The 27,094-nt window shown below is 43.2% G+C and overlaps 1 protein-coding gene across 2 annotated transcripts in view; it reads right to left on the bottom strand.

The window, feature by feature from the left end:
- CAPN6 (calpain 6) overlaps positions 1–26,271 on the bottom strand; it is a 77,379-nt gene extending 51,108 nt beyond the window's left edge. For both annotated transcript variants that reach the window (XM_077826570.1, XM_077826571.1), the window contains exon 1: positions 26,107–26,271. In XM_077826570.1, coding sequence (XP_077682696.1) covers positions 26,107–26,271 — 165 coding nt within the window. The remainder of the gene's footprint in view (positions 1–26,106) is intronic.
- Between the last annotated feature and the right edge of the window lie 823 nt (positions 26,272–27,094).

Raw genomic sequence — 27,094 nt, 5'->3', positions numbered from 1 at the left:
CCAGATGATGAAGATGTCATCAATATAGCACAAGTAGAGTAAGGACTTAGGGGACGAGAGCTGAGGAAGCGTTGTTCTAAGTCAGCCATAAAAATGTTGGCATACTGTGGGGCCATGCGGGTACCCATAGCAGTGCCGCTGATTTGAAGGTATACATTGTCCCCAAATGTAAAATACTTCAAATCCAGACTCCAGCGAGAGACTACTGAATTGGAATTCATTTGCAAATTGGATATAATTAACTTAGGCTTGAATAGAGACTGGAAGTGGCTAAGTCATTATGCAAGGTAACCTATTTCCCTTTGTTTTTTCCTACCCCCCTCCCCCCGAGTCGTTCTTGTTAAACCCTGCATTTGTGCTGGAAATGGCCCACCTTGATTATCATATACATTGTAAGGAGAGTGATCACTTTAGATAAGCTATTACCAACAGGAGAGTGGGTTTGTGTGGGGGTGGGGAGAGAAAACCTGGATTTGTACTGGAAATGGCCCAACTTGATTATCATACACATTGTAAGGAGAGTGATCACTTTAGATAAGCTATTACCAGCAGGAGAGTGGGGTGGGGGGAGGTATTTTTTCATGCTTTGTGTATATAAAAAGATCTTCTACACTTTCCACATTATGCATCCGATGAAGTGAGCTGTAGCTCACGAAAGCTTATGCTCAAATAAATTGGTTAGTCTCTAAGGTGCCACAAGTACTCCTTTTCTTTTTTTGAAAATAAAACTGATGGAAACTGTAGTGTACAAGAATTGGGTAGTATCCCTTTAAATAGTCTGTGAGCCCTCGAGTGGCACTCACTGTGTTCTAGGTTTTAGAATCCAACCTGAGCAGAATGAGTATATGCAGCTAGGTCTTGCACATTGTACATATGTAGTAAACATGGTTATTTAGACCATACTGTGCCTGTGTGGTTTCTTTTTGCTATTATTGTTGTGTTAAGGGGAAAAGTCACAACAGAAACTAAAAGGGAAAAAGGGGCAGCTCCTACTCTCTGACCCGATGGTGTTTTTTTAAAATGTATAAAGGAGAGGCCGAATGCAGCTGCTGTTGAGCTACATAAAATCTAGACATGGGGTGCGACAAGGTGCTTTTGGAATCATAGCTAACAGGAAATATTTTACACTTTCCAAGTGGTGTCAGCTCAGTTGTGTCTCCTAAACTGAGATCCCTGCTCTGCTTCGAGGGCTGCATGGACCATAAAACAACAGTGCAAACCACATAGTTACCTCGCAGAACCGCATGCAACAAACAAGTCTCTCCAGACCAAAACACTCAGTGAAGGAGCCTCAACACTGCAACTCTACATTAATAAAAATAACAGAATACAGTAAGTTGAGCCAAATCATCAAGTCGGGCACACAGCTAACAACCTGTGTAGCCACTTGAACTCCTTACTGTTTCCCTGCCCCTGTTGTGCTCACTTGTGTCTTGTCTGAAATTAGATCATAAGCTCTTCAAATCGGGAACCAGGTTTCCTATCTGTATGATGCCCAGCAAAATGAGACTCTAACCATGCTGGCGCCTTTGGGCACTACGACCATATGAAAACATAAAGCTGGCTTCAACATAGGAAAAAAGGGATATGAAACTAACAATGTGGAAAGATCTATAGATTCAGAGCTCACTCTGGATAAGTCTCCACCCTAACCCCTCTTTCACAAAAGGGGCCTATAGAAGGACAAACCTTCCTCTCACACAGACATAAGTGATCAAGTCAAGATGGTTTGGGCTGACCTACTGCACCAATATAGAGTAGGCGCAGGGATCCTGAGGAAATGTCACGTGATTTCTACCAAGCGACAATACTCAACTACCTTAGCTTGAAACTCAAATATGCACAATGAAAAGCTTTGCTGACATGCAGAAAATGTGGAATAAAGTTTGTTCTCAACTTTCATTACATTTTTGCTGCTGTGAATCATTTTACTGGAACCTGCATTTTCACAGATGCCCCCAAAACTCAGAAGGAGCAAATTAGTAGTGTTTTAAAGCTTTGCAATGAATAGGTAATAAAACTCTAAGAGATGCCACATAAAGAAAACTCACTTGTGCTAAACAAGCTTTTAAGAGGCTCGGAAAGGACAGAAAAGACTGCCAGTTAGCTAGAAAAACATGTGGCTTTATTTGTTTAATTTATAAATTGAATTACCCTAGAAGGAAACATGCATTTAAATCACAGGAAAAACAGTATGAAAACTTGAACTAGTTTTGAAAGCCTAGAAAATAATGGCTCTTGAAACCTCAAACTTCAGAGCTTTCCCCCATGCCCCTGACACTTCTAAATATGGAAGCAAACTTAAGAATGGCACAAAACTCAGATGTGCAATGCATTCCTTCCAATTCATTTCTAGAGGGCACTGAAACTGTTGGTGAAGTGTCAACAGAACAACGTTTTTTTCCTTCCAAACAACATATTCATCCTACAACTTTCCTTGAATGAAGCCAGACATTTAGGGCTCAGTCCTTAGTTGGAGCCAACATAGCAGTCAACGAAGAAATACTGAGTTATACCAGCTGAGGATCTTGCCCTCAATTTTTTAGTCTTACAGCATTTGTTCTGAGCCTAATAGCTACATCATACTCATCAGGTCCTTGCCTCAGGACAAACTGAAGCTGACTCTGTGAGAAACTGTTTTTAATTTAAGAGAGATTAAAAAGTTAAACAAAAACTTGACATTTTAAACTTTTTATTTAAGGAAACCAAAAGTCTAGTGTTTATTTTCTAGAGGTGATGCTGAGGTCTTTTCTTCTAGCTTTTTCTTCAGAGACTACCAAAAAAAAAAAAAAAAAGAAAACTGTCTCCATCCCGTCTGAAGGAGGGGAACATAAATTGGCAAAACTGCCAAAACAGATGATGATAAAATATTGGCATCTGAAGCGCTGTCTGCTTGGGGAGCCTGCGTGTAATTTACAAGCCTTTGCCTGTCATTTCATCCCTGAATGATTTGGATGTATCATACGGCTGACAAGGTTGCCATTTCCAAAATAGTGTTCTTGCTTCAAGTATAAATAAATTTAAACACCCCATGAAAGGTTCCTGAATATAGCAACAGAGAAGTAAAGAATGGACAGTGGTAATGTGAGTTTTCCCAGCACTGCCCTGTACCTTGGCAGCGAGAGGTAGGATGGAATTGTAGCTCAGGCAATGGACTAGAACTTGGGACATCCAAATTCCCAGCTCTGTGACAGATGTCCTCTGCAAGCTTGGGTAATTACAGTTCTCTACCTTACAGGAGCTCGTGAGTACTCAGTTACCATGCTATTGGCAGCCATAAAAGTACACAGAGGGATGGATGTTGAGGGACCACCTCTAAGGAAACAAAAGCAGCTCATTTTTCTTGCTCATTCGGTCTTTGGTCTCTCTGGTGAGGCTACCAACAAGGGTGCCAGCAAGGTTGGGGGTCGAGCCCCCCAGGAATCCTGGGCTCAGCCTTGTTGGGGTTACGAGGACTCAGCCAGACAGGAGAGTGGAAGGGGAGTCCTCAAGGGCAGGGAGGCCTCTGGGTAAAGGAAGTGGGAGCGAGGACTCAGATCCTTTCGCTAGCCCACTTCACCAGGGTAGTGCAGAAGTCAGGAAAGTTCCCCACAATAGCGGGACTATTCCCCTGCTTACATAAAGGAGCAGAATCCTGGCTGCAATGGAGAATCTCCCATTGATTTAGATGGGGCCCAGATTTCACCCAAAGTGCTTTATTGATAATGTAACACACACACGCCATGCCTCCCTTTTCCTTTCCTGGAATGTTGTACTAATCTAGCTGAGTTCCCTAATCCCTCCTGTTTGATTTCTGCCTTTGTAAAAATAACATTCCTTGTGCAATTTAGGAGAATAAGCTGAAGCTATTTCAACACCTATTGCACTGCCCACATCTTTCAAGGCAAAACCTGGGCATCTGAATTCTTTGTGAAGGGACAGGAATGAAAAAGGAAATCTTTTCAACCAAACAGCACAGGAGTATGGATTGAACAGTGCAGAGTTCCCAAGAGCTATGCTCTCCACAGGTGTCTATGTGTGGGGCCAGTTACATTGCTCATTCCTATTTTCTGTGTTAGGGAGGATGACAGGGAGGTCTATCCAGTGCTAGGTTTGGCATAGTACTACTATCAGACATAAGTGTCTTCTAATTCAACACATGACAGGAGCTGCATGACTGGAAATTGGGAAGCCAGTTCTAATGAGCAGGAGCAGGGCTCCTGTGTGCAATCCAGGAAGATGTAGAGGCCTTTTCACAGGTACAGAAATGGAAGTGGTGACAGTTCTCAGAGGACTGAGAGTCACCTTGTTACCTCCAGCCTGCAGCATCAGAGAATATTGCCTGCGGTGACTGGGTGTAAGCTCCATAACATCACCAGCCTTTCAGCCACTCAAGCACCCTCCTTTGGGCTATGCCAGCCCTGCCTTTGCCTTGCAGGTTAACAAGAGCTGCACCCCAGTCCCAGAGTCCCTTTGAAGCGTTCCCCTGTGATATCCAGCCCCTGATGCTGGCTACTCACAGAAATCCCAGATCTTCTACCCCGAAAGGAGCAGTGTGCCCCCACTTTACTAGTTTTACCTTAAATCACCACTCTTGTGAGCACTTATAATAAACCAAAAGTAGGTTTATTTAAATAATAATGAAAAGTTAACAAGAAACAAGAGTGGTGGGAACAAATGGTTCCAATACAAAACAAAATGATAAAACACAAACCTGGGTCTACAATTAATAGTTACCTTTCCTCTCTAATAAAGTAGGTTTTCCCCTGAAAGTTCAGCTTGTTGCAGAGCTGGCTGCCTTCACAGGAACCAGGATCCAAACTTCCATGAATACACTCCCACTCCACAAGAGGTTTCCTCCTGTGAATGGATCCAGAGTACCTCTCCCTCCTTGGTATTACACTGAAACAGTCTTTTGTTTCTACTCATAGTCAAGGCAAACTCCTGTCTTGCTGTAATGTTCCTTTTTTACTTCCAGGTGGCTTCCTTGCTGTTATCTCTGATAGTTTTCCATTGATAGTCTTGGGTTTGAGCAAGGCTAAACAATTGAGCCTGGCATTACATCACCAACTAACCAGGACAGGGTGACAACTCTCTCTTGCTTGAATGAGCTATCACCAAAACATTATCCCCTGGTGACTAACTTTTACTCCAAGTCCATCAAGCATACTTTCAATATAAGTACATCATTCCTTAAACAATACCCATGCATACATCTCACCATGATTATGAATCTTGACAAGTTACAAGCTTTTTATGGGTACCTTACATGTTGCTCTTTATAGATAAATATCTTGGAAGATATATGTTTGGTGTAGTGAGTTTGTCAGGTCTAAAGTGAGAGGTGTTTGCAAAGAATAGGGGACCTTTTCCCTGGGAGCCTCTGTCGCAGAAGCCTGTGCTAAATATTACATGAGGTTTTCAGAGCTTCCACTAACTCAGAGTTTGTGGCTGGACTCCAGAGACTTGTGGTCTTCAGTATGCTTATCTTAGCAACAGTCTGCAGAAGGAATCCAAGCTCTAATTTGAAAAGCAGATTCCTGTCTAAAATTGGAAGTGGGCAAGGTTTATACAGCTGAATGTAGCCCTCTGAGGCCTGAATGTTGGCTATGGACAGCATCAGCTGCTGGATTCTCTGCACAATGAGCATTGTTCTCTGCTCACAGTCTAACCAATCATCTGGGCCAGTCCAACAGGGACAAAGGAACAGAACCCAGACAAAACAGAGAACGAGCGTTCTTAAGAAGAACAAAAAGTCTCTGGAAATAGACAAAAGCCCTTTGAGAAGATGACTGTTTTTGCTGATGTATCTCCAGGAACTTCTCCATGATCCTTGGATTCCTTTCCCCATACAACATTAATGCATTATCCATCTGGAATGGTTGTGTTTTCCCATTACTCTTCTTATTAATCAGATTCAAAACTGGCCCTGATGGGGCAGAAAGTATAAATTTATTTTCTTTGCTTTTTTCTAAAAATAAAAATAAAATGTAATTTAAAAAAATGCTTTGTTCATTGTGTTCACTCTGCTTTCAAAACGTGATGGATTTCCGCTGGATTCAAACTGGCATAACGGTGTGTACCCAAAACCCAACCTCCTGCTACATCCTGCACTGCTCCCCTAGCAGGGTGCCTGCCTATATTCTGTGCATGATGGGGCGTCGGTGGTCGTATGGGGGGAAGAAGAATCCCTTCTGACTCCACATCTGATGATTATGTTTGGAATCAGAATGGAGGATATTGGTAAGGACATTATGGGAGGTGCACAGAGATTTTGGGGCGTTCCTCTGGGTTTATACTGGTCTACTCAAGAGCAGAGTTTGACCTTCACTTTTAAATTTGTCTTTAATGCAGGTTTCAGTCAGAACATGATTTTCACACAGTTCTCTGGTGGTTTAACATATATCAAGTGAGCCTGCAGCGAAAGGCCTATTAATCAATTCGCTGCCTTTCAGCGACTGAGGTTACTTAAAAAAAAAGAAAGAAAGAAAAGAAAAGAAGAAGAACAAAAATCCAAGGCTGCAGAAGATGTCAACATAACTCTTCTCAAACCCACACCCCTGACAGTAAATGCTCTAATTAAAGTGTCTGCTGGAATATGAGGCGGGACATGCAGCAGAGCGTCTGTCAGACTCAGACACGCTGGGAAGGGATCAGTGTCACTGCTCTGGATGATCCATCTCTGAACACAAGGAGTAGACTCAGGGATTCTAGCCAGGATAGTGTCCTTTTCACTGGGGTCCCGTAATCAGAAGCCGTAAAACATCAGGGGACAGGTAATAGCTTGCTACTGCTGTCTCTTCCACGCAGGCAATAAAGGCCTTTTTTCCTTCTCTTTGGAGAATATGTTCCCTCAGAGATTAGCTCACAACAGCAGCAGACAAATCACAACGTTAATCTTAAACAAAGGGGGATTATATCGAATACTCTGCTGCCTCTGTGATTTCCCCAGACCACTATGATGATGCCAGTTGTCAGCAGCGATTTACATGGCTAATGTGAGATGCTTTCTCCTAAATGTCAGTTTGATGAAGGAATTTAGTCAGCTATGTTTGTAAGGGTCTTGTCTCAACTCCATGCATGAGGTTTTATATCCAGGTAATGCCGACATGTAACTCACAGAAATCTCTGCAGAATGAGATGAAGAAAGACTCAGGAGGGGACAGAATCTGTTTAGGTTGGCAGGAATCACTGGCATTTGTAACCAAAAAGTGAAACGTAGCTTATTGTGAGGGAGGCTAAGGAAATTCTCTGCAAGTTTCCAAACAGGTGTGAACATAAGCAGGCCTCATTCTCATTCACACTAAGGCCACTTTACACTGTAGCTGAGGTGGGTGTGCAAACTTTTCATGCATGGACACAAAATGGGTTGTACACATGCCAGTAAGTAGGGGGAGACCGTATCTTACCTGTCTGCAACCCCACCTCACTTGTGCCCACCGTCTGCCTAAAATTTCGGTAGATATTCTATGACTGTGGTGTCAAAGTGCCATCAAAGTTAAGGAGCACAACAGTGGTTCTTTCACACACTGTTCCTCCGGAGTGGGGATGATTTTGAATGCAAAGCATTTATTTTATTTTTACATGGTCCCAAGGAAGAGCTTATTTTAACATCAGGAGTTTGCATGCCTGAGCTAGGTCCCAGGAGGCTGATAATACAGATCTTTCAAATTTTCACATTACATTTGAGCACCTGTTATAACAAATGAAAACTTACAGGAGAAGATATAGACTTTGAAACTCAGTCTGCGTCCCTTCTTTTTCCATCAGTGGACCATATTGCCACAGGTGTTGATCCCACATTATTTGGTGAGGGAATTCCTTCCATTAAGATTCCCAAGTCTAACGCTGCCTGACTCTAGTTTTCTTTTATCTTTCGAGGTCATGACACGTGATTATGTAGCTCATTTTCCGCAGATGTTGCCAGTGTAACAACACCTACAGAAATCCACTCCTGGATGAAGAGCTGTTGGCTCAGATGCAATCTGGGAAAGTCCAAAGTGATGCTGGTGGGGAGTGAGAGATTTTTTTTGAAGACTCAGCTGGTACACATTCTTGCCCCTCTATTGAGCACATACATCCCTCAGTCAAAGCAGTGCAAAACATCAGGGTCCTGATTGATTAATCACTGAACATGGACGATCAGGCAACATCCGTGACAAACAATGGCTTCTTCCACCTCCCTCTTTTGCCCCCTTCCTCCCAAACAAGGACATGACCACAGCAAATGATGCATTTGTCACCTCTTGACTGGATTACTGTGATTCAGGATCTGCAGCTGAATGTGAGAAACTTGTGAAGGCTCCAGATGGTGCAAAATATGTCTCATCTACCGTTCAGACTCCTAGGAGCACCTCATGCCTGTACTCTGGTCCCTCCCCTAGCTCCTAATCAGTTTCTGCAGCCAGTTCAAAGCCTTGATCCTGATTTTTGGAGCATTAGAGATCATCAATGCTAAGACAACTGTGCTTCTCTGGGACAATGCAAGTCACTAAGACCGGAATAAAACATACGAGAACCAGAGACAAGACTTTCTGAGTGGTTTTGGACAGAGAAGAGATCAGACTAATCCAGTATAATAAATATTTTCCTCATAACCAGAATGACACTCATGACAATAACTTTATTCCCCTACTACCCCGCCCCTCAAACAAGAAAAACAAAAATAACACCCTTCCCCAAAAGCAAAAACCAGAAATAACCCCCAAGGCTTCCAATAACCAGAGAAGTTAGAAAAGCAAAAGACATGCTCTAGGACAGTGGTTCTCAACCAGGGTTAAATGTACCCATGTGGGTACGCAGAGGTCTTCCACGGGGTACATCAACTCATCTAGATATTTGCCTAGTTTTACAACAGGCTACATAAAAAGCACTAGCGAAGTCAGTACCAACTAAAATTTCATACAGACAATGACTTCTTTATAGTGCTCTCTATACCATACACTGAAATGTAAGTATAATATTTATATTCCAATCGATTTATTTTATAATTATATGGTAAAAATGAGAAAATAAGCAATTTGTCAGTGATAGTGTGACTGTGACACTTTTGTATTTCTATATCTGATATTGTAAGCAAGTAGTTTTTAAGTGAGGTGAAACTTGGAGGTAAACAGGACAAATCAGACTCCTGAAAGTGGTACAGTAGTCTGGAAAGGTTGAAAGCCACTGCTCTAGAAGTCTTACTATGAGAATCTACTTAACCTGGGAGGAACTCAAAATTGTGATGATAGGTGTCAATATAAAAAATTCTAAGGCAGACAGAAAACGACCAAAGTTAGGGTTGGAAAAGAATATTATGATCCAGACTGGTTGTGAGTAGAACCATCAGCTGAACTGTCAAGAACAAAAGCATTGATGATTGATCTGGAAGAATTTCTGGGGATAACTGGAGTAAAGAAATTTATAACAGTAGAAAGAAGAGCAATAAAAAAAAAAAAAAGAGAGAGAGAGAAAGACCATGAAACACAGAGAGGGGAACAAAACTAAGGAGATGTTCACATGGATATTAAAATGTCACCTTCTATTCAGAATTCACCATTCAAAAGAATCAAAAACTTGGGGGGAAATGATGGAAAACATTTGAGAACAAACAATGTTTTAAAGCCTGGAACTATTTGGGTGGATGCCATCTGAATATCCTGTTCTTCCTGCCGACTTTCTAAGATACATGGAAGTCCTGTGTGACCTTTCATGGGACACAGTCAACAATTTCTAATCAAACATGAGAAAAATGATGTGGGACTTGGTCAGGTTATCAATTAGAGTGGATCAGAAAAATGTTGTTCTCCCTCCCCCCTCCCAAGTGGAAAATTTTCAACAACCCTCCTTCCCCCTCCTCCCCCACTCCCCATCAACATTTTCAGAAAATTGCAACTTTTTAATCACAAAAACAGAAAAACAAGATATTTTTTGTTTTTGACTGAATATTTTTGGTTTTGGAATTTTCAAAGAAAAATTAAAGGTTTTCAAGCAGACCTTTTCCATGGAAGTGTTCATCTAATTGAAAATGCAATTTTCTGTTGGAAAAAGTTTCAGTCAGCCAATATTTGATCAGTCCTATGATTAACTAAAAAATAATCACAAGAACTTATCTGTGTAGGACTCAAGTAATAACTATGTTGTTCTTCTATTAGCACCATCTATGCTGAGCCATTACCTATTATGTCCTGGTAACTGCATCAAGGCCCTTAGGGATTCTAATTATTGCTGTATTTTGATTGGTGCATTATTTATATACATTTAGGGTATTACAGTTGTTAACATCAGTAATGAGAGGACAGAGATGTGAATGATAAATTATACACTTTTGTCTTCACCTGTCCCTGAAACACAGTCTGAATTATTCTATCCTAGTGCAAGCCTTGGAGTGTTTCGTTCTGATGGATGTTTTTTAAAACTCCATTTGTAACTGTTATGACAATTTTTAGGAATCTCCTGTTTTGCTTTTCCACCCTGTCATTGAGGATGAGGCTAAAGTCATTTGCTCATCTGGAACTCTTTCTCTAAGACACTAATTTGTCAATTTTTCAGGGGCAAAAAGAGGACCTACAAGTAGAGAGAGAGTGTACACAGGGCCAGACATAAGCCATTAAAACTCAGCATAATCCTTCATCAAGCCCATTTGAATTAGTGTACACACGGGAAAAACTTCAATATTTTAATACACAACTATCCATCTACACATCTTTCACCTGATAGATAAATGGATAGGTAAATGGAGGTTATCTGTTTGAGGAACTACATAGCTAGCTCTTTGTTTTTGTTCAAAAATGAACAGGATTCCATTTTCAGTCTAAATCCTAGAGGTTGGTCCAAACTGGATTATCAAACCTCACCTGTTGGAATTTCAGAAAAAGGAAGATTTGAATCCCCCAATAAAAAATGCAGCCTTAAGGTTCAGTATCTGTGCTTTTCTGGGGAGTGGTAAAGTGCTGTAGGAAAGCCTTCCACTGACATTTATATAGCACTCTTTATGTGCACGGTGCTATATACAGTGCCCATCCTCTGGGCAGAGGACCTCATCACAGGTCTAGAGACTGATTCTGAACACTAAATTAGCATTAAGGTTATTTTTTTGGACTGCCACTAAAGTCAAGAACAGGACAAACACTTCATAACCAATAGTCAACAAAAATATCCACATACATTCCAAAGGATAATTTTAAATGAGGAAAGAATGCTTGGTTAAGTGTTGTTGTCACCTTTCTGGGCTTTAAAGCATGGGAAAGACTAGTCCTAATATACAAGAGCAATACCAGGACGCTGCTAAAATCATACACATTTAGTTTTAATTAGTTAAGCTTCCTCTCTCTCACGCACAAAGCTTTAGTCTATTTCTGTCACTCCAGGATAAGATGCAAAGGATAACTCCTTATGGAACCTTGTTTTATAGCAATGTGGGGAAAAATCTCTATGCCTGGCACTGTATATTTGCTGGTCCTGCTGAAAGGTAGCAAGAATCAACCAACTTCATGAAACCAAATACAAAGAGGCCAGATTCTGATCCCAGTTACCTCAGATTTACACCAGCACAGCCAAGATAAGAATCTGACCTGAGATCATTGTTTTAAACTGTTCTGCTAAGAATTTTAAAGGCTGCTTTTTGGACACCCATTTCCCATTAAAATGAATAGGTAGCAGGCATCCAAACCTCCCAGGTGTCTTTGAAGATCCCATTTTTAAAGTTTATGAATTCTGAGTAGCAAGGAGGCAAAAGTGGGATCTTAGAATTGTGCCAAGGCCAGCCACCTTCTTAAATCCTCAACTCAACCTCATTAAAGTCTCTAATACATTCCAAAGAGCTCTATAGTCCGAATTCCAGTTTCTTCAGCAAGAAAACAAGGCTCAGAAGGGAATGAAGGTTAAAATGCAACTTGTCAAAGAGATACACATAACGAAAAAGTCCTCATTACCCAAAGACCTTGGTTTGGTAGCAATTCACTGTGAATATCATTGAGGGTTTTTTTTCCATCTGGCTGAAAATTACAACTAACAACTTGAAGACAATGCGACTTAATAACAACTGCAACGTATGCGGAATGTCACTGCCATTCTCTGCCATTTGAATGTGCAGTTGCTAGGGTAACGCAAGTGAAGAACATGCTTTAGTATTGCCACATGCATCTCTGGGAGCTGTGCCAACATCTGAGATACGGCAGCTGGGATGGATTTTACATCTTCTTCCCCAGGAGCCACTTTTCCCTTTTACAACTGAAACTAAATCAGCCAGCTTTTGGAAAGCAGCTATTCACAGTTAGAAGAATGGCATTTGTGTTAGAATGATGGATGGTTATAGCAGGGCTCCGAGTAATCGGGAACCAAGGACGCCGTAACCCCTTATCAAATCAAGTGTTCTGTGTTGGTAGACTTCATTTACAGGCTTCTATGGAATGCACAGCTCATTATGAGTACTCAGGGCCAGGGTACCGAATACACAGGCTAACTAAGGAAGATGGAAAATTTACTGTCATTTAAACGTGCCCAAGATCACATCATATATAGATGCCTACATCAGATATACTTGCCTACGCAATTTCAGCCTGCACGGCAGGACTGTAATATTTCTGCCTAAACCTTCCAATTAGCCCTCTGATTGCCACATTTAAATCTGAAGAAGAGCTCTGTGTAAACTCATAAATTTGTCTCTCTCACCAAGCGAAGTTGGTCCAATAGAAGATATTACCTCATCCATCTTGTCTCTCTCATATAAATAAACATTAAATTTGGATCCCAAACTTTGCACAGTTCCTTAAAGAGATACTGTCAAAGTTTTAGGTCTTAAAGTTTGCTTACTTTAAAGGCTGTTTTGCATATAATTCTTTATACATCTTTTTTAACAGATCCTGCAGGTTGAAGGGGAAAATAAATTACACCAAACACACATCTTGGTTTATTTCCTGACAAAGATGAAAATATGCCTGGTCTACTCTCTTAGCCTATGCGCACAACTGTGTTTATGGTAGGACCTAGAATAAGTCACATGTTTGCATTGTCTCATGGTTGGAGCAAAACGTCCCTTGAGAGAATCTGGAGGTCAAGATCAATATTCAAATCCGCTTTTAACAGAAAGTCAAATTTTGGTCCTAAAGTATTAACCACCCTTTCAGTGCACTTATGGTTAATCGCAGATAATTATTAAGCTAATATTTTGAAGATTTAATAATCCCCGAGGAGCCCCTTTAATTGCCTTACAGGGCAACTAATGTATCAATGTGCCTTTAAATGGCAGTATATGGTCTTATAGTTGTTATACTATAAGTCTCAATGTTTCATATATCATTTGTGCAGGACAACAATCATTGTGTGAAGCATTATGACCCCTGTGATGCAAGGAAAAGCAGTCACCGGAACTTTACATTAGATTAGTGCATGTTAAAGTCCTCTGATGTCCTTTCCCCCCTTTACTTCAATGCAGTCCATTTCCTCCTTATTTCAGTACCAGAGTACCCCAGTAAGAAGAAGAAGAAAAGAACCATAAACTGGTAGAGGTTGGGTTTCGTACAGCAATATGCATTCCCAGGCCACATTTGATATTCTCTCCAACGCCTCCATGTGCTGAAAGAAAACAGGCCTGTGATCCAGATAAAAAAGATTCCTGAACACTATGAAAGTTCAGCTGAGCTTATTTAGAAATACACATCCACGATGCCAGAGTTGTCTATTCCGCATGTGCTTATAGTTCAACACATGCGAATGAGGCATCATTTGGGGCTTAGCTGTTTGTATTAATTTGCACATTAGCTGACCACAACTTTCAAAGGTGAAATGCAGATGCTCTTAGGGGACTGTCACTAAAAACAATTAAAAGCACTTCCATTGCTTGAGGCTTTGCAGTGATGTGTTTTCTGAACCTATCTGGTATTGTTAGGTCAGTGCAGACAGATGGGAAGCTTTGGGAGTCTGCCAGCTCTGAATCCATCTTTCAGATCAGGGCCCTTTCCCACATGCTCACATGAAACAGACAGGAAGAGGAGGAAGGGCTAAATTCCTTCCACCAACTTTAGAGCTGACAAGGTGTTTTGTAAACAAAGGGCACATGGGGGACAAATTGCTGTCAGAACACTAAGCCTACTGTTTCCTCAAAGGGAGCTCTGTAATGTTCCTCCAAAACCAGTCTTGACAACAGGAGGGGCTTCAAATGCCCAAGTCAGCACTCACAACGGGCCAGAGGTTTTATTCACTAGTTGCTAGGATGACTGAGAGCCCTTCCAGCGCAGTTACAAGGACCAGCATAATCCTGAGAAAATGAGCACTGGGACGGAGAGCCAGAACTCCCAAGTTCTAATGCCACCTCTGCTGTTTGCTTGCTGTAGAGCTTTGGGCAAGTCACTTCACCTCTCTGCCTGAGTTTGCCAGTCTGTAAAATAGGGACAATACTTACCATGCCTACCTGAGTACCTGGTGTCTGTACAGAACTTTGAACACACGGGGCCTGGCTTTCCCTTCTCTGACACCAGTAGTATGTTGTTGTAACCCCCCTGAAAGCACTGGAATTTCACCCATATCAAGTTGGGGTTGTAGAGAACTGGGGCCATAAACAAGACAGCAGCTTTTTAAAAACCTAGGAGACCCAAATAGTGAACCATGTTTATGCAGTCCCCAGCCTCGTAGCTAAATATCTGACCCTGGACATGATGGCGTTAATGTGTATTTAATAAAAGAGAGGGAAAATGAATCCATTGTGTTGTTTTGTCTCTGGGACTCACAGTTTCTTGAGAGATGGCAAATAACATCACGGCAACATTCCCAGCAGGAGTGTTTCTGTGTTATCTTCCAGGAAAAGAACCCACACTGTCTTTATAGTGTGCTAAGGCACAGATTATATTCTATTCATTGCTGTGCAGAGCAAAGCAAAAACACTGTTTACAACCACACAGTAAGCTGCTAGGCCTGAGAAAGGGTCAACTGGGGAAACCCAGAGAAGCAAATTATAGTTTCTCATTCTGGAGGCTCAGACTATCACTTTCCCCCACAAATAATTCGGAAAGGAAATCCTATGTATAATCAAGGATGTTCTCTCTTAGCAGGGGAATCATCATTATTATCTGCTTACCACTGACAAAGATAGAATTGGGATTTAATATCCTTTGACAGGAAAGCCTCTGATGATGATGCCTTAAACTTTCTCAACTTTAGTTTAAATAATTAAAAATCCTAAATCTCCCCCTCAGGCCAATTGCAGCGTCCATTGGTGTTTTCATTAGACGTGAAGTGCCAACTGTTCATTAGAGATTGGTGCTGACCATAACCGCCAAGAGTAGGCAGCATTTCCATCCAACAGCAATGGGTTAGTGTGGGTACAGAGCTGAGGACACACCATACTACCAGTAGGAGGCTGGGAAGAGAATCCCTGTAATTCTCTGGGTTAGTCGAATGCTTCCCACAGAGGACGCTCATGCTTCCCTCTAACTCTACCCCATGCTTCAAAAGCTGGCAGGGAGAATGGAAACTCCAGGTAAACTGAACGGGAGGGGTTGATTTGAATACTACTAGATGGACATTTTTCTCTTTGATTTTTTTTTTAATGGAAGCTAGATTTTTCTTTAAAAAATAAAATCAAAGATTTTCTCAGAACGTTTGTTTCAGTCAGGTTCCCCTCCCCTTATTTTCAGTAAAGAGGTTTGGTTTCAATTTTGTAAAAATAATCCCCCAAATTTGCAAGACATTTTGAAAAAAAAAAAAGTCAAAATTCCCTGTGAAAGACAACTGGCATGTTCCAACCAGCTCTCCGAGCACACAGACAGCCCCTTCCATTCCAGGATCTCAGCACACTTCTGTAACCCTTCTGCCCGTCAGAGTTGGCAGCAACAAGGGCCGGGTTCAATATCTAGGGGATCCATTCCAATAACACAATGCAAAACCGGCTCGAGCCCCCACCCAGTGACCTGGGACAACTATATACCACCCACGCTGGGCGCCTCCAAGAGGCAATACTTCCCCTCCTTCAAGCACATAGTCTGAGTGTAGCAAAAGCCTTTTAATAACAGAGAGAAACAATGTGGCATTATGTTGGGGAAACACCACCAACAGGATTCATAACACAACCCATGAGCAAAAAAAAACCCACCCCAAGCAAATTGGGGCATGCCCTTTTCCCTTTGGTTCTTGAGTCCAGCAACCCCAAATCACCCAAAGTCCCAAAAGTCCAATGACCCAAAAGTCTCTGTCCCTGGTCAGGGCAGCCGCAGAGTTCGAAAGTTTATCTGTGGAGCTTTACCTCCCAACCTGGGCGGAGATGGGACGGGAGTAAGAGGCACCTTACATGATCTGAAGCTGACCGCCCCATAGCTGTGCTCCGCTCCGCCAGCCGCCCCACAAACTCCTTCGCTCAGCTGCGCTCCGCTCCGCCAGCCGCCCCATGAACTCCTTCGCTCAGCTCCGCGGCCCACAAGCAGCTCCTGCCATCCACGAACTGCTTCACCAGCCTGTCCCCAAGGCACTCCAGCCGTCCCGCAAACTGCTCCACAATATATCTTCAGGCTCCCCCACTACTTAACACAACACTCAGTGATTTCAGCTCTTAGGTGAATTCAGCTTGTAGTAGGGGAGCCCCAGTGCTGGTGCACTGTTAGCCCAAAGTGAGCTCAGCAGCCTATAACTAGACTTCTAATGAAATCAAAATTAGCTCTGATATTCTACAGTGGAGAGAGGAGGAAGTGCAATTAGCATGTAAGGCCTTCACCCCGGGGCCCATGCCATCAAGTATTAATACTTGTCCCCAGCCTCTCTCCATTCACAGAGTTTTGGAACCCATGACCCTTGCCTAGCGAGTGCTACTTAGTTGATGGTGAATCCCTCCATCATAACAAAAGGCCACATACAGTTCCAAGCACAGTTCCCATAATCAGGATAATAACAATTTATTCTTCCTGCCCCAATAACAGAGACACTGGGGATCCCACAGCAGCCAAAGTGACCATTTGGGCAGCTATGGTCTCATTCTAGGCGGGGTGGGTGTGCCTATGCAAATGAGATCAGCCCCTGAAGTTCTTTTCCACAACTTGCCACACCTCACCACCAGATGTCAGGGTGGAGCTCATCCTGACACTGCTTACACTTCCGTACATTCAGGGCCGGTGCCTGCCAGGCCCTGATTTTGGGAAGGGAACAAGCAGCTTCCCCAGCCGTGCATGGCCCACGTAAGAGGCAACCCGAACTGCAGAGCCTACACTCTCATGGCACCCCTAAGGCAGCACATGGGTCAATGGCCCTGGTTCCCCACTACACTGTCTCATGGAACAGCGCTGGAGCAAGAGTGGGGAGGGAGGGAGCAAGCTTCATGCCATCAAGAGGTGTAAAAGGAAGCATGCTCCTTGCCTGCTGGGGAACTCTGGAAGGCATTTAAAATGCCTCCCACAGATCCCCTGGTGGCACTGTGTCTCTGCTTTGCTCCCAATGCAGGGCTGTGCCTCAAAAGCACAGCTGAACCCTCACTGCTTATGCATCAGTTCCCCCATGAAGTATTAATATCCCCATTTTGCAGATGACAGGGTGATCTATTCTGATTTTCAAAAGCAGCAAGTGCCCAGAAATCCTGTTGATGTCAGTGGAACTGGAGCTGTTGATTGGCCTGCTTTCTTCAAAGGCAAGGATATGCTCAGTCAGCAGACCATGCTGCACCAATGCACTGTAGAGAACAAAGTGCTAGATACGCCAAGTAGAGTTAGACCTTTCTCGTGCAGTGGCTGCCCACCACCAACCAAGTACTGCATTACAGCATGAGCAATGGTTGGGACACTTAATGGGGAAGGCTTTGAGTTACTCCAGAGAATTCTTTCCCAGGTATCTGCCTTAACATAAGAACAGCCCTACTGGGTCAGACCAAAGGTCCATCTAGCCCAGTATCCTGTCTATCCTGTCACCTGCCAATGCCAGGTGCCCCAGAGGGAATGAACAGAACTGGTAATCATCAAGTGATCCATCCCTGGTCGACCATTCCCAGCTTCTGGCAAACAGAGGCTAGGGACACCATCCCTGCCCATCCTGGCTAATAGCCATTGATGGACCTATCCTCCATGAACTTATCTAGTTCTTTTTTAAACCTTGTTATAGTCTTGGCCTTCATAACATCCTCTGGCAAGGAGTTCAACTGGTTGACTGTACGCTATATGAAAAAATACTTTCTTTTGTTTGTTTTAAACCTGCTGCCCATTAAGACACTTGTGAGTCTTGCCCACATAATCAGGGTCTAACTCATTGCCATATTTGGCGTCAGGAAGGAATTTTCCCCCAAGTCAGATTGGCAGAGACCCTGGGGGGTTTGGCCTTCCTCAGCATGGGGCATGGGTCACTTGCAGGTTTAAACTAGCATTAATGGTGAATTCTCTGTAACTTGAAGTCTTTAAACTACAATTTGAAGACTTCGGTAACTCAGCCAAAGGAGCTGCACTGACATAGTGCCACTTCTGCACGCAAGTAATGCAAAAACCCAATGCACAGTGCATTGAACAGACTTGCCCTTTTGGCCCTAGATGGCTGATTGGCTGGGGAACCTTTGTATAGAAACCCCAGCTCTCTCTCTCTCTTTGTAAATATGCTGCTGTGAGTTCCAGCCGTCACCAGAGGAGTTGCAGTGTGATACATGGTGCCTTTCATCTCATCAAATTCTTCATCCTCAGGTATAACACTTAACAAGACCATATTGGCTTTCTTCTGCGTCCCAAGGGATGTTTTAAAAAACAGGTTACTAATGGCAATCAGGGTAGCCTGGTACTGTTGCTAATCTGACAGGGTTTTACAAACAGCACACATTAATCTCTCAGGTGCTGATGTGAGGAAGAAAGTGATGGGGAAAATGCCACATTAGAAGGCCTATTTTTAGCAGATCAGAGCAAAACCTCTGCAGAGATATCTCCATAGACATGGCCTCCTTAGCATTAATTTTGCTTAGAAAGTGCCAGTGTTTTAGGGATTAAGCAAGGGGTTAGCATTAATGCATGCTAAAAATAGAACACCAGGCTGGCAGTCATGTTTGCATGTCTAGACAGAGCCAGGACTTGAGAGTAAAGCTATTACTACTTAGAACTTACATGGCTCTTTTCACAGCCAAAGCACTGTACAAATGTTGGCAAATTCAGCCTTACCACACCCCTGGGGTGTAGGTATTATTAGCCATGTTTTAGGGATGGGGAAACTGAAGCAGGGAGTTGATGTGATTTGCCCAAGGCCATGGAGGAAGTCAGTGTCAAAGCCAGGTTCAGAAGTCAGGTGTTCCTAGCTCCCTGTCCTGTGCTCAGGCTGCAGGCCCATGTCTCTTGCTAAGGTATCTCTACATGGCAATCAAGGGGTTTACCTGCACATGCAGACATGCCTGAGCTAGCTTGAATCTAGCTGGTTCATGTACTGACAGCAGGGAAGCCACAGCAGTAGAGACTTCAGTGCGGACTAGCCACCTGAGTAATTACCCAGTGTGCCAGGCCGGCTCATACAGCCACGCTGAAGCCTTTGCTGTCGCATCAAGTGCCTCTGCTATTGGTACCCCTGCTAGCTAGATTAATGGCCACACACGTTGCAATCACATCCCCCGATTGCAGAGTCACCCTGCTCTAAGAAGGGATCTAGGGAGAAGCTCTCTGTGAAGAGGGAATCATAGAATCATAGAATATCAGGGTTGGAAGGGACCCCTGAAGGTCATCTAGTCCAACCCCCTGCTCGAAGCAGGACCAATTCCCAGTTAAATCATCCCAGCCAGGGCTTTGTCAAGCCTGACCTTAAAAACCTCCAAGGAAGGAGATTCTACCAGCTCCCTAGGTAACGCATTCCAGTGTTTCACCACCCTCTTAGTGAAAAAGTTTTTCCTAATATCCAATCTAAACCTCCCCCACTGCAACTTGAGGCCATTACTCCTCGTTCTGTCATCTGCTACCATTGAGAACAGTCTAGAGCCATCCTCTTTGGAACCCCCTTTCAGGTAGTTGAAAGCAGCTATCAAATCCCCCCTCATTCTTCTCTTCTGCAGGCTAAACAATCCCAGCTCCCTCAGCCTCTCCTCATAAGTCATGTGTTCTAGACCCCTAATCATTTTTGTTGCCCTTCGCTGGACTCTCTCCAATTTATCCACATCCTTCTTGTAGTGTGGGGCCCAAAACTGGACACAGTACTCCAGATGAGGCCTCACCAATGTTGAATAGAGGGGGACGATCACGTCCCTCGATCTGCTTGCTATGCCCCTACTTATACAAGGGAAGTCGGGTGTTCTGTGTGTTACTTTATGGTGAGAATGTGGAGAACTGGAGTCATCCCACACGGTAGACAGGAGGCCACTTGGAAGCAGTGGAAGAGAAAACTTTGTGTTTTAGCTGGTGCAAAGCAGATTCTGTCCGCTGTGGCAGTGGGTAGAAACAGGGCCCTTGAGGAATTTCTCCAGTGCAGAGGCAACATAGGAACAACTCGAGCAGATCTACACTGCCCTCCTGTGCAGACCCCCCACCTGTCATAAAGGCTGAAAAGGCACGATGTGTTTTAGCTAGTCTCTGCTCAGGAGCAGCTCATGGGCAGCCATGCAAGGTTTGGACTAGCCCCTTGGGGCTGTGCTAACTTTTGCCAACCACCACAGTGACCCACAGGCCAGTGCAAAAGGTGGCTTAAAGCACCTTTGAGCTCCAACTCCCATGCTGTGTCCCCTAGGAAGTGCAGTACAAAGCCTTCCCCTGGATCGTTATCAGATCTTTTGCTCACCTCCAAGGAAACAGAATGATTCCGTTCCCATCCCTCTGGACACTGAAGCATTGTCCTCTTTGTATTAATTCATTTCTTTGTGTTTCAGTCAGTGCTTTCATAGCATTTCCCTTCTCTCCTTTTCAGAGAAGAGGGGAAACCCCCAATAAACAGGAGAACACTGAATAAATCCTTGGAACCTCTGCACCAAACTTATTGCACTTAAGGATGAAAACACTAAATGGATCCAACTACAGAGTTTCCACACTCCGCTGCCCAGTATCTGTCCAAATATAACCTAATTACATTTTCCATTGGAAAGCCATATGGTTCAGCAGAGTTGAAAATTATTTTAATTCCCTCTGAATTATTTGCTCATGTCCTACTCTGAATAGTTTCAGGAATGCAAAATTAACAAACCATAACCCCCACTGCAAACTGACTAACGAACCCAAATAAAATAATATCAGCAACTCAAACCATACAGGTTTCAGAGTAGCAGCCATGTTAGTCTGTATCCGCAAAAAGAAAAGGAGGACTTGTGGCATCTTAGAGACTAACAAATTTATTTGAGTATAAGCTTTCGTGAGCTACAGCTCACTTCTTCGGATGCATTCAGTGGAAAATACAGTGGGGAGATTTATATACATAGAGAACATGAAACAATGGGTGTTACCATACACACTGTAAGGAGAGTGATCACTGAAGGTGAGCTATTATCAGCAGGAGAGTGTGGGGGGGGAACCCTTTTGTAGTGATAATCAAGGTGGGCCATTTCCAGCAGTTGACAAGAATGTCTGAGCAATGGGGGCGGGGGAGGGGGAGGGGGGAATAAACATGGGGAAATAGTTTTACTTTGTGTAATGACCCATCCAGGCCCAGTCTCTATTCAAGCCTAAGTTAATTGTATCCAGTTTGCAAATTAATTCCAATTCAGCAGTCTCTCGTTGGAGTCTGTTTTTGAAGTTTTTTGTTGAAGAATTGCAACTTTAGGTCTGTAATTGAGTGACCAAAGAGATTGAAATGTTCTCCAACTGGTTTTTGAATGTTATAATTCTTGACGTCTGATTTGTGTCCATTTATTCTTTTACGTAGAGACTGTCCAGTTTGACCTACGTACATGGCAGAGACACATGATGGCATATATCACATTGGAAGATGTGCAGGTGAACGAGCCTCTGATAGTGTGGCTGATGACGAAAGCTTATGCTCAAATAAATTTGTTAGTCTCTAAGGTGCCGCAAGTACTCCTTCAAACCATACAGCATGTCAGCAGCAGCTAGAAGAGAACAATGTGACATTTGGTTCCTATTAAGGCAGATTATTATTAAGGCAGATACTAATAAAATAGCCTAGGAGCAGTCATCAGTACAAATGTCTCTGTATTAATTGGTTTCAGAGTGGTAGCCGTGTTAGTCTGTATCACCAAAATAAGGAGGAGTCCTTGTGGCACCTTAGAAACGAACAAATTTATTTGGTCATAAGCTTTCGTGGGCTAAAACCCACTTCATCAGATGCATGGAGTGAAAAATACAGTAAGAAGAATATATATTATAGCACATAATATAAGCTTATGCCCAAATAAATTTGTTAGTCTCTAAGGTGCCACAAGGACTCCATTATTTTTTCTGTGTTAATTGCAAACTGTCAGGCAACAGTCGCCCTTTTAAAAACATCTAAGGCTCAAGTGAAGTCCCGTCCCTATGGAAATCCATGGCAAAGCTTCTATCAACCTCAGTACAGCCAGGACGTTGTCCCGGTCTCCATAATCCGTAAAGAAAAAAGAAAACCCCCATTTGCTCAGGCTAATATTTTTTCCAGGGGCCCTGATAGTGCTGAACCTGAGACATATATCAGCAGGAGGGATGAGAAAGCGGCCTGCTGACATTTTTACACCCAACTTCAGAAGGCTCAGAGGAGAGGGAAGACTCCACAAGCCCCCTTTGGGGGTGGCGTCCCCTCTACCACAGTATTGCAGCCCCCTTCCTTTCCATTTCATTTCCCGTCAGACCCATTCTACTCCATTATAGAGATGGATTCTCTGCGATTTCTCAGGCACCTCTCTGTAGAGCAGTATCCCTTTCAGTAGTGTGAGCCCTACAGCAAGCCTCCTATTTCCTATTGCAGCAGCCAGCGGAACAGCAGTGTATGTCTGGAGCGAGGCTTTGTTTGCTTGTAGCTAGTTAGTGAACACCATTCTTTGGAACCCAGCTGTGTCCTTGAGAATTCCACAGATTCTTAAGGTTTTGCAGAGAGTCAGGATGCAGCTCTTTTAATTGAAGCCCAGATCAGTTCTCTAGGAGAGGGTGGTACTTTGAAGCAAAGGGATTTGCTATGTACCAATGAGGGGAAGCTGCTGCAGGCTGCTGAGCACTCTCCACGTGTTCTGAAGTCAATGGGAGTTGAGGGTGCTCGGAAGCTTTCAGCATTGTTCCTATAGTGAGATTATAGACTATGGTGATACCACTAGCTCCTGGCTACCTGCTGCCCCATAGAATCATAGAATATCAGGGTTGGAAGGGACCCCTGAAGGTCATCTAGTCCAACCCCCTGCTCGAAGCAGGACCAATTCCCAGTTAAATCATCCCAGCCAGGGCTTTGTCAAGCCTGACCTTAAAAACCTCTAAGGAAGGAGATTCTACCACCTCCCTAGGTAACGCATTCCAGTGTTTCACCACCCTCTTAGTGAAAAAGTTTTTCCTAATATCCAATCTAAACCTCCCCCACTGCAATTTGAGACCATTACTCCTCGTTCTGTCATCTGCTACCATTGAGAACAGTCTAGAGCCATCCTCTTTGGAACCCCCTTTCAGGTAGTTGAAAGCAGCTATCAAATCCCCCCTCATTCTTCTCTTCTGCAGGCTAAACAATCCCAGCTCCCTCAGCCTCTCCTCATAAGTCATGTGTTCTAGACCCCTAATCATTTTTGTTGCCCTTCGCTGGACTCTCTCCAATTTATCCACATCCTTCTTGTAGTGTGGGGCCCAAAACTGGACACAGTACTCCAGATGAGGCCTCACCAATGTTGAATAGAGGGGAACGATCACGTCCCTCGATCTGCTCGCTATGCCCCTACTTATACATTCCAAAATGCCATTGGCCTTCTTGGCAACAAGGGCACACTGCTGACTCATATCCAGCTTCTCGTCCACTGTCACCCCTAGGTCCTTTTCCGCAGAACTGCTGCCTAGCCATTCTGTCCCTAGTCTGTAGCGGTGCATTGGATTCTTCCGTCCTAAGTGCAGGACCCTGCACTTATCCTTATTGAACCTCATCAGATTTCTTTTGGCCCAATCCTCCAATTTGTCTAGGTCCTTCTGTATCCTATCCCTCCCCTCCAGCGTATCTACCACTCCTCCCAGTTTAGTATCATCCGCAAATTTGCTGAGAGTGCAATCCACACCATCCTCCAGATCATTTATGAAGATATTGAACAAAACCGGCCCCAGGACCGACCCTTGGGGCACTCCACTTGATACCGGCTGCCAACTAGACATGGAGCCATTGATCACTACCTGTTGAGCCCGACAATCTAGCCAGCTTTCTACCCACCTGATAGTGCATTCATCCAGCCCATACTTCCTTAACTTGCTGACAAGAATACTGTGGGATGCATATACCCCAGCTGATGAGATGATGTCTCTCCTCATTCCTATTCCTTTGACCCCTCCACCATCCCTGAGAAATAAGCTGTATGAACTACCATGCTTCAGTGTATAAATCAGCTAGCTAACCACCTGGTGTTAGGAGGAAATTTCCCCTTTTGGACAGATTATTCTATAACTTTCCACTAGGGGTATTTTCCCTATAGAACTTAATGGGGCTTGAGAGACATTTCTCTAAAAAACCCACACACCTAGAGAGTTATATTAAGAACATAGTAGAGTTCTTTTCTACAGGTTATTTGAACCACCCTGTAAAATTCTCTAGTGGGAAAAATACATTTCAATTCCGTCGGAAAGTTAAAAAAAAAAAAGGTGTGTGTATGCATGTGCATAAATAAAATTTTCTACCAAATTTTCTGTAGGGGGCTGCACCTTCCTTTGAAAAAATGTAGTACTGGACACTGTCAGAAACAGGACCCTGGATTAGATGGACCCTGGGTCTCAGTCCTTATCTTCAAAGTACTTCATGGCCTGGGCCCTTGGCCCAGAGTAACAAAAAGATCATCTAAAGCTTTGGGACAAAGACCATAGTCAACAGATGTGCTACTCTGGCACAATGGAACTCTCTAGAAGAAGAGTAAAGCTTGTCTGTGCAGGAGACAGAACTTCTCCAGAGGTAGCCTGAGACTGTGGAATTCACTCCTCCAAGAACTAAAGACTATCATAAACCTCACCGTCTTCCACAATGTGCAACGGCCATTTTTTGACCTTGCCTTCTCTAATATAAGCACATAGCAACAAGTATATTTATAATAAAAATAATACCTTACCAAAAAAAGACACTCCTCTACACACGCTTTTCCCTCTGAGGAGAGGATGAGAGAAACAACATGTGACAGATGTGTAGTCATGTTGCTTAATGCATTACTGGAAGATACTCAGCTACTAAGACTTCTATATTATGGTATAGAAACAGATATAGAATCGAATGCTGTATGGCAATTCTTATGATGTATGGGGATTCCAGAAGTGACAGATAATGAAGTGTGTTATGTTCGTGGCACACAAACAGATGTTATATAAAATACTCTTGCTGGAAAGTTGCAACATAACACTACTTTCTTTTTAAAATCCAGAACCTTACACACAAGAATCAAAAACAGAGAGAGAGAAAGCAGGCTGTTCCCTAAGGCAGAGAGGCACAAATCATGCCACCTTCCTGTAAGCTGGCACATTTCCCTACAGAGCCCCCTAGCCTGAAAGGAGGACCAGAAAACCCCTTACAAACTTAGAAGTAATTGCTTGTAATTTTGGTAAAGTTTTCAATACATCACAAATTGAAACCATGATTGACCAAGTCTGTCACATATTGTACTACTTCTGTCAGCACAGTAGTCCAAAAAGGGACTTCTCTGCAGACTGACCCAGGTAATTAATATTTTACTCCAAGAACATACTACTGTATTGAGTGATCTGTTACAGATAGAGTGTTTTCAGTGAATTCAGAGAATATTGATTTAAATGGAACTAAGATTATAGTCACCTCATATTTCTGGTTTTATATTAGAGAGTTATCAACCATAAAAACACAATTAGTCATGCACAGCATTTAGTTTACATTGTGTCTTTCTATACTAAGGCATTATTGTAGTCTGGACAGCAATTTGATGCAGGAAGTCTGTTGTCTCTACCTTACAACTGTATGAAATAAATGGGGGCAGGAGGTGCAGGACAGGGAGGAGAAGAATTGTTTTGTAAATTATATTTTACCCCTGAAGGGTAAATAGGAATTAAAAGGATTCTATTAACCTTGCAGATGAGTAGCACAAACTGGGCTCCATTCATCACGAATGGTGTAAATTACCTTTGGCCGCTTCCATTCCACTCTTCCAGGGGGGCACCTGTTGTAGAAAAGGGATTCATCCGATGCCGGAAACTCAGGATCTTCAAAGAGTCGTCTTTGTTTGATGCACTGCTGCTTGAGTTCATGATACTTCTGACCTTTGAAAGATTTCACTGATGAAAACATAGTCCTCTGTCCAGCCTAGATTAAGATTAATAGTTTGTGTAAATTTGGAACCCACTTTAGAGTGTTTTAGAGATTCCCCCCTCGTCATGCTCTTAAAACAAACAGATTGCACAACCAGTAGTTCTGGGCAAAATTATAGACTGATGTCAGATAAAAGGTGGATTACAAATTAGATTAGGCTGGGGTTAGATCATGAAGTCTTAAAAGGATTTATCTTTTCGGATATTACACAGGCCCTAATTTTTGAGTAGGAGAGAACTCTGAGGATGCATCTCATCAGGAAGAATAATGACGAAGATTCTGGACAGAGCAGGTGCATGGCATTTCCTTCTTGGCACATGGTTCTAGGGTTCTTGGAAGGTAAACTCTGAACAGAGTGGGTGTGTGCTCCCAAACTAGAGTACCTGGGAAGGTTTTTGTCTCCTTTCCATCTGGTGGGATTCAGAGTCATAGGATTTAAGACTAGAAGGGACCACCAGATCATCTATTCTGACTTTCTGTATATCACAGGTCACTAAACACCACCCAGCACCCGCACCTTAACCCCAACAACTGAAATGAGACCAAAATATTACAGCCTACAGGAGACTAGATTATGATATGCTACAGGGAGGGACTAGGAGGGACCGAGGTGCCCCAGGCCATCACAATGGCAGGGAGATGATTAAATAAGAGATACCCAGATAAACCTGGAAAGTGACCATACAAGACCATTCCAAGCAGAGTGTGTTTGTAATCACCCGCTCCTCTCTCCAATAGCCAGGTAGAAAATGGGGCCCGCTAATTGACTTCTATGCATGAATAGTGAAGAATAGAGGTGGGT

Source organism: Eretmochelys imbricata, chromosome 9, assembly GCF_965152235.1.
Source record: "Eretmochelys imbricata isolate rEreImb1 chromosome 9, rEreImb1.hap1, whole genome shotgun sequence".
Classification (NCBI taxonomy): Eukaryota; Metazoa; Chordata; order Testudines; family Cheloniidae; genus Eretmochelys; species Eretmochelys imbricata.
Note: the sequence above shows the minus strand (reverse complement) of the source record. Positions and strands in the feature narration are given on the sequence as shown.